The sequence below is a fragment of the Nicotiana sylvestris genome, chromosome 5 (genome assembly GCF_000393655.2).
Source record: "Nicotiana sylvestris chromosome 5, ASM39365v2, whole genome shotgun sequence".
In the NCBI taxonomy this organism is placed as follows: Eukaryota; Viridiplantae; Streptophyta; class Magnoliopsida; order Solanales; family Solanaceae; genus Nicotiana; species Nicotiana sylvestris.
Window position 1 is genome coordinate 34302641 of NC_091061.1, and position 8405 is coordinate 34311045.

General features: G+C 36.1%; 2 protein-coding genes across 3 annotated transcripts; one reads left to right on the plus strand and one right to left on the minus strand.

Moving 5' to 3' along the window:
* Positions 1–285: 285 nt before the first annotated feature.
* On the plus strand, positions 286–726 carry LOC104233529 (MADS-box transcription factor 23-like). Its single transcript, XM_009786933.2, has one exon. The coding sequence runs from the start codon at positions 286–288 to the stop codon at positions 724–726; it is 441 nt and encodes a 146-aa protein (XP_009785235.1).
* Positions 727–1047: 321 nt separating this feature from the next.
* LOC104233528 (UDP-glycosyltransferase 86A1-like) lies at positions 1048–4151 on the minus strand. 2 transcript variants are annotated; one of them, XM_009786931.2, is made up of 3 exons: positions 3911–4151; positions 2220–2959; positions 1048–2136 (listed from the first exon to the last, which is right to left on the minus strand). In XM_009786931.2, exons 2-3 carry the CDS (start codon positions 2755–2757, stop codon positions 1211–1213), a joined length of 1464 nt encoding a protein of 487 aa, XP_009785233.1. In that variant the 5' UTR covers positions 2758–2959; positions 3911–4151; the 3' UTR covers positions 1048–1210. The 2 variants fall into 2 exon arrangements, with proteins under 2 accessions (XP_009785233.1, XP_009785232.1); XM_009786930.2 differs by having other exon boundaries at positions 2220–2767; positions 3911–4150.
* Between the last annotated feature and the right edge of the window lie 4254 nt (positions 4152–8405).

Consider the following 8405-nt stretch of genomic DNA (forward strand, 5'->3'; position numbering starts at 1 on the left):
ATGGAAAAGAGAAACATTCCTAATAGGAAACTACCTACTTTTAACAGCTTTAGGAATCCTTACATAAATAGCATTTGTTACCATCTCTCTTTATAAATATACATACAGAAACATAAGAAGGCCTTAAATTACATGCACAGACGGTATAATAGCAGGTGAGTCCAGTTTAGATAGTACTGAAACAAAAAAATTCGATCTTTATAACTGTTGTGATTGCCTAATATTTTATTACAATATTAGTGCATAAAACTTAAACTCGAGAAAGAAAAGGAAGGAGAAGAAGAGATGGGGACGGGAAAGAAGAAGATAGAAATCAAGCAAATCATGAAGGCAGCATCAAGAATGGTGACATTCTCCAAAAGACGTAAAGGGCTTTTCAAGAAAGCTTTAGAACTCGAATCCATGACTGGTGCTCGTGTTGCTGCCATTGTTTTCTCACCCACTGGAAAACCTTACATTTCCGGCGATGTTAATTCCGCCATTGACAGACACTTTTCTAGTTCTATAGATCCATCATCTGGTTCTTATGATGTTTCTAGCGGCTCTTCTGAGTCGAGATCATCGCCATTGAGGAACGGTCTCTGTAATTGGTTAGAGAATATCGACGTTGAAGAATGTGAAAACTTGAATGAACTGTTGTTGTTGAAGGAGCAATTGGAAGGAACAAGAGAGAAACTTGCTTGCATGGAGGATTCTGAGTCCTTTCTAGCTATGTTTATGTCATAGATGTATGTATATATAGGCCCTTATAGTCTTTTTTGATTTCCCACTCGACGTCTGGTACCTACATGTATAGGAGCCCTAACTAGTCCGGATTCATACCGCATAAGGGCCATTAAAGGGGGAGCCACTTCCGACCATGTTTTTTTCCATTTCACGGGCTCAAACACGAGATATGAGAATCAAATATCTAACCTTCTTATAGCCCTCAAAGGAATGCATCTACATTGTTTTACTAAGAAGGGAGAAAAGATTAAAAAAGAGTTTTATGTACACAATCAGATCATTGAAAAGCTAAATGCATGTCAATGTTTAAACTGAACATGGTTTGTGACTAGTAAAGATGGTAGGTAACATATTTGCTACTGGCCAATTTACACCAAGATGTTTAAATTTCTTTTTAACCATAAGTGAATGAAGCTTAAATCCCATTAATAGAATAGGTGTGTAATGACATTTGAGATCCTAAATTATGCTGTATCATCCCATACTAAAGTAAGCTTGTGTTGTTAATCTTGCTTTTCTGAAGAATTTTGGACTTGAGGTCACAGACTAATTGTTTGTAATTTCTTCCTGAAGATCCATTTTCGGATAACGCATCTTCGAGCTGCTTCCTTGTTTCCTCTAAGTTGATCCTTAATTCATTGGCTTCAGAAGTGAAACAGTTTATTTTCTGTGCAATTTCTTGTCTTCTGAGGATTCTGCCACTGCAAAGATCAAAACCAACCTTCCACTCACTAACCACCAGTTTCCTGTTAGTAAATTGATCGGTGAATATCGGAAAACATAACATTGGAACTTTGCACCAAATACTCTCCAATACTGAATTCCACCCACAATGCGTCAAGAATCCTCTTATAGCTGGATGTGAAATTACATCGATTTGGCTACACCATGGCACAACTAATCCTCTGTCTTTTACGTCGTCCTCAAATCCTGATGGCAAAAGATCAGTTTCCTTAGACCATGTGATGTCGGGACGAACCACCCAAATAAAGCTCACACTGCTAAGGAGAAGTCCATGAGCTATTTCAAGAACATCTTGTCTACTAATATTTGCAAGACTTCCAAATGATATGTACATAACTGAACCTTTTGGCTTGGTGTTTAGCCACTCGATGCAGTCTGATTCCACCCACAGGTTTGTTGGTGCAACACTTTTGGTGAAGCCATTTGGGAAAATTGGTCCTATGGCATAAAATGGCTTCTTCTCTTGTAAAGCTGAGATTGTTGAAGACTCTAGTTCTTGTACTGTGTTGCAGATGATCATATCTGCTTTCTTTGCATCTTCAAGTGACTTGAATATGTAGCGGTGCATTATGCTCCATGGCTCGGGATCTTGAATGTATGAAGGAAGATCTCTCGGTTCAATAGCCTGAACGCCTGGTATATAATGTATCATGTCCTCACGATTATCTGTCAAACAGAATTGAATTTTTAACAATCATTAACTTGAAAACTCAATAATAAAGTGCTGATTTTTAGATATGAAATCATACCTTGAGAACCAAAGTGACCATTACTTCTTAGGAGGTCCATATGATAGTAACTTGTAAATGCCAGAGCTGGTTCAGTCCAGAATGATATGTTAACAAGATTATACTTCTTGGCAATCTCTGATGGCCAAACATAGAAACTATCAGCTATTAGGCAAGAAACTGGAGGATTATGGTTTGAATCGACAAGATTTCCTACGAGATCATCCACATGTGCTGAGAAAACATGTAATAATCCCTCCATGAACTGATTGTGGTTCCTTGCTCGATCGAAATTCAGTGGGAAACCATCACATATCGTTGTGTATCGAATATCAAGGCCTGATTTTCGTGCCTCAGTGAAAATATCATAATCGAGAGAGCTGCCAGATACTGATTGAGCTTTCATCAGCCTTTGATGAGTTGATTGTGTATTGACAAAAGTTATGGTGAGACCTTTGGATGCAAGATTTATTGCAAGATGAGTGAATGGTACAATGTGACCTTGAAGAGGTGCTGGTATCATTATGGCATGTGGCTTTATGTTTTCTTCTGGTTCCATTTTTTTGTGCCTGTAGTAATTGGAAAGCGTTAGTCCTCAAGCCAAATGATGTTTTATACGCCGACAAAAAAGGGCAGCCCGGTGGACAAAGCATCCCGTGTTTATGCTGGGTTCGGGAAGGACCGCACTCAAGGGGCTGTGATGTAGGCAGCCTACTCTAATGCAAGCATCAGTGGCTGATTCTACGGCTCGATCCCGTGACCTATACGTTGACAGTATAAACTTTTTTAAACTATCAATGAATTTAAACATATGATAACATATTAGTTACCATTTTTATCAGGTTAGGTGTTAATGTTTATCATAGAGATTTACAAGTAATTATCTTTTAATTGACCAGATTGTATAAATATTTTTTGTACTGTGAGTTCGTAGAATTTAAACTCATGACACAATAGGCCCAAGAAACCAACATGCCCAATAACCTCCTTAAAATGATTAGCTTCTTGGATATGGTTAGTTTTCAGGGGTAAAAATTAAAATGTAAATAAAACTAAACATGATTAGTAGGAAGCTAGTCAAGATTTGACATGTTCTGTTTTCCTCATTTTCTCCTCCAACTGACTACTAGATCTCTTGTGTTTCTTGGATTAACCAGAAGTAAATTCAAGTCAACTCAAGATGCTTCAAAGTTTCAAGTCAACTCAAGATGTCTTCGTGTGACTGGCTTCGAACCGTGAACTTAGCCACTGATACTTGCATTTCATTAGGGAGGCTGGCTTCGTGCAGCGGGCTTCCCTTCAAGATGCTTCAAAGCTTCAAGCAATTTTGTAGTGAAAGGAAGCACAGCGGAATGACATTAAGATCCAAACCAGGTTCACAATATTCACAGAAGGTGAATTATCTGAGCCTTTGAACTTGTAACACAGTGCTCAAACCTCCCAAGAAACAAATACAAACATCAATAATGTCTTTATTCTAAATAATTTGGGGTCGGCTATACGGATCGATGTTGCTCCGCTTAAACAAAAACGCCATCTGGAAAACATAGGTAAAGCAAAACGTGCTAATATGACTAAAACTTAATTCAAGAGATATCTACTCCGTGAAATAACATTTCATATAAGTTTAACAAGTCTCAGAAATCTCTTCTAAATAAGAAAGAAATAAGTATATCCAGTAAATATTTGTTCTGTAACAAGACATTTCATACCTGTAAACTCTTTTCAACTGGGCAAAGAGGATTTTGTGCAGAAAAAAAAAAGATTATTATTGGATGGTTAGCTGAAGGTAAAAGAAGAGAAAGATGTGGCCTTTATAACCTATGGGAAAGAGGTGAAGCCACTTCTATGCTTTAAAAAAAGATTTGAGGAGTTCTGAGTCTTTACTAATGCTTTTTCTGGTCTGTACGATAGAAATTAGAGCCACTATTGATATCTTTTTTTTATATTGGGAATTTGTAATTTAAGATTTTTGTGGTATAGGAATCTACTCTAATATAGAAAGAGAGAAACATATAATTTCCTTAATCATTTTTATTATTCTTTTTGGTAAAAATGGGTGTTTGGAAATGTGTCCATCCACATGGAAATATAAGCCACAAAAGTGTTAAAGTCTATCTGCAACCCCAATCTCTCTGTCCTTTTCGAAAAGTGTTTGCTGAAATTGGCTTTAAGTTATGTCGAAAGAACGATTAAAAATATTGCCTTTTGACTAAGCTCTTTAACTTATGTTTTTTTTTTCGTCCTTTAATTTTGGGTTAAGAAAGTGTCTATTTGAATATGCTTTAAAAGAAAATGAAGAGATTTAAAATTGTTATAAATATATTATATTATAGATGTTCATTTAGTACTCCGTTGTAAATAAGCTTCCTGAAGAAACTTATCCATATGGGACTCCACCGTAAATATGTTTATCTATTTAGTACTATATTGGAAATAAGCTTCCTGAAGAAGCTTATCACTTCGGTACCCGGTTATGGATAAACATTACCCCCAGTAGAAGTTTATCCATACCGGATATAATAAGTTTATCTTTTCAGTACCCAGTTATGGATAAACATTATCCCCGGTAGAAGATTATCCATACCGGGTATAATAAGCTTATCTTTTCAGTACTTCGTTATGGATAAATATTGTTCTCAGTAGAAGATTATCCATATCTGGTACAGCAGCAGCTTGTAGTAGCAGCTTACACAGCAGCTTATAGTAGCTTACACTGCAGCTTGTAGTAGCAGCTTACAGAGCAGCTTCATTTCTTCTATAAATAGAAGAGATTTCAGTTCATTATGCAAATTTTTGTTGTTTGTAATAGATAGTATGGTTATGTAATTGTTGTACATAAATAAAAGTTATGCTTTGATAATGATGTTTACTATAATATATTTTATTTATGTTATTTTGAAGAATATGGATAACCCTCAAATTATGTTTGGATCAAAGACAAATCATGAAGATATGTGTGTTATTGATAGTGGAACAACTCATGCCATATTCAACGATCAGAAATACTTTTCTTATTTGCATAAGGAAAAAGCAAATGTTTCAACAATTTCTGGTAATATAAGTTTGATTGAAGGCTCCGGAAGAGCCATAATATTTCTGTCTAAGGGAACAAAACTTATTATAGACAATGCATTGTTCTCCTCCAAGTCCCGAAGAAACTTGTTGAGTTTTATAGATATCCGCCGAAATGGGTATCATGTAGAGACAATAGATGAAATGAACAGGGAATATCTTTGTATTACAAAGAATATTTCTGGCCAGAAATGCATTGTAGAAAAGTTACCAACTTTATCTTCTGGCTTATACTATTCAAAAATTAGTACAATTGAAGCACACTCTATCGTAAACCAGAAGTTTACGGATTCAAATACTTTTGTGCTTTGGCATGGCCGTTTGGGCCATCCCGGATCAATAATGATGAGACGAATTACTGAAAATTCGAGTGGGCATCCATTAAAGAACTTGAAGATTCTTACAAATGACGAATTTTCTTGTGATGCTTGTTATCAAGGAAAAATGATCACTAGACCATCACCGATGAAGGTTGGTATTGAATCCCCTGCCTTTTTAGAGCGTATACATGGGGATATATGTGGACCTATTCACCCACCAAGTGGGTTGTTTAGATATTTTATGGTCCTAATAGATGCATCTTCAAGATGGTCTCATGTGTGCCTACTATCATCTCGCAACCTGGCGTTTGCAAAGCTATTAGCCCAAATAATTCGATTAAGGGCACAATTCCCAGATTATCCTATAAAGGCCATTCGCCTTGATAATGCTGGAGAATTCTCATCTCAAGCTTTTGATGATTATTGTCTATCAGTTGGGATAAAAGTTGAACATCCTGTAGCTTATGTTCATACTCAAAATGGCCTTGCAGAGTCATTTATTAAACACCTGCAATTGATAGCAAGACCACTACTTATGTAAACAAAATTGCCCACTACTGTTTGGGGTCATGCTATCTTGCATGCAGCATCACTTATCCGTCTCAGACGGACACATTATAATAAATATTCTCCGTCACAATTAGTTTTTGGTCATGAACCAAATATTGCCCATCTACGAATTTTCAGATGGCTGTATATGTGCCAGTAGCACCACCACAACGTAGTAAGATGGGACCACAGAGAAGGATAGGAATATATGTTGGGTTTGAATCACCCTCTATTATTCGCTATCTTGAACCATTGACAGGAGATTTATTTACTGCTCGATTTGCAGATTGTCGGTTTGATGAAACAAATTTCCCACAATTAGGGGGAGAGAAAAAGGAAATCAAAAGAGAAATTGTGTGGAAAGTTTCATCATTATCTCACTTTGATCCCCGTACCCCTATATGTAATCAGGAGGTCCAGAAGATCATCCATTTACAGAATATAGCAAATCAAATGCCAGACGCATTTACTGATTTGAAAAGGATAACTAAGTCACATATCCCAGCAGAGAATGTGCCTATCCGAATTGATGTCCCAGTAGGACCATCTACTAGCATGAGAGCTAGTGAACCTAAAGCACGCCTGAAGCGTGGTAGGCCTTTGGGTTCTAAGGATCGAAATCCTCGAAAAAGAAAATCGACAAATGATCAAAACGATACTATGAAGGGATCTCCTGAAGAGACCCAAAATCTGATTAGTTCTGAGATTCCTGAAGAAATCAATGAACCCGAAGCTCATGTGAGTGAGGAACTTTTAATAAGTTCGAACGGTGATGGGATTAATTTAAATCGATTTGAAATAGTGGTGGATAATATTTTTGCATATAATGTTGCACTTAATATTATGCAAGATAGTGAGGATCTTGAACCTCGATCTGTCGAAGAATGTCGACAAAGATCTGATTGGCCAAAATGGCAAGAGGCAATTCAATCGGAATTGAAGTCACTTGCTAAAAGAGAGGTCTTTGGACCAGTAGTCCAAACACCTGCTGGTATAAAACCAGTTGGTCATAAATGGGTTTTTGTGCGAAAAAGGAATGATAAAAATGAAGTTGAAAGATACAAAGCTCGCCTTGTTGCACAAGGATTCTCACAACGACCTGGAGTCGATTTTGATGAAACATATTCACCTGTTATGGATGCCATAACATTTCGATATCTCATCAGTTTAGCACTACATGAAAAGCTTGAAATACATCTAATGGATGTAGTTACAGCTTATCTGTACGGTTCACTTGATAATGAAATTTATATGAAAATTCCTGAAGGATTTAAAATGCCTGAAGCAAAATCTCAGGAAATGTATTCAATCAGATTACAAAGATCTTTGTACGGTTTAAAGCAATCTGGGCGCATGTGGTATAATCGCCTTAGTGAATATTTGCTGAAAGAAGGTTACATAAATGATGTTATTTGTCCATGTATTTTTATAAAGAAAATGGCATCAGAATTTGTTATACTTGATGTTTATGTTGATGACATAAATCTTGTTGGAACTCTAGAAGAGCTCCAAAAGGCAATTGAATATCTTAAGAAAGAATTTGAGATGAAAGATCTTGGAAAGACAAAACTTTGTCTTGGTCTGCAAATTGAACATTTAGGAGACGAGATCTTTATCCATCATTCTGCCTATACAGAAAGGGTCTTAAAATGCTTTTACATGGACAAAGCGCACCCATTGAGTATACCAATGGTTGTTCGATCACTTGAAGTGAATAAGGATTTGTTCCGACCTCCAGAAGAGGACGAGGAACTCCTTGGTCCCGAAGTACCCTATCTCAGTGCAATTGGTGCACTAATGTATCTTGCTAATGCTACAAGGCCTGACATAGCATTTTCTGTTAATTTACTAGCAAGATATAGTTCTTCTCCTACACGGAGACATTGGAACGGGATTAAGCATATATTGCGATATTTAAAGGGAACTCTTGATATGGGTTTGTTTTATGCTAACAAAGATAGTGCAGACCTTGTCAAAAATAAAATAATTTTCCTTGGTGTGCAATTTTGTGATATTTTGAATAATTATTTGTATTTGTCTGTGCATGTTTATTTGCTAAATTAATAAAAAATACAAAAATATGTCGCATTTTGCATGTAGGATTTAATTCTACAATTTGTTAGTAATTAAGTTTGTTTACAAAAAAATAAAAATATTACAAAAATAGGCATCGTTTGCATTTTTAGCATTTAATGTCCAAATATACAATTTTATGCTTAATTATTACTTAATTGTGCGTTAATTGTTATTGGGAGTTAATTTG

What these genes read in the sequence shown, in the direction of transcription:
- LOC104233529 (XM_009786933.2), top strand. Translation starts at nt 286, where the DNA reads ATGGGGACGGGAAAGAAGAAGATAGAAATCAAGCAAATCATGAAGGCA.
- LOC104233528 (XM_009786931.2), bottom strand. Translation starts at nt 2,757, where the DNA reads ATGGAACCAGAAGAAAACATAAAGCCACATGCCATAATGATACCAGCA. An exon ending in TGGTCACTTTGGTTCTCAAG is followed by an intron (nt 2,137 to 2,219) that starts GTATGATTTCAT and finishes TCTGTTTGACAG; the next exon opens with ATAATCGTGAGGACATGATA.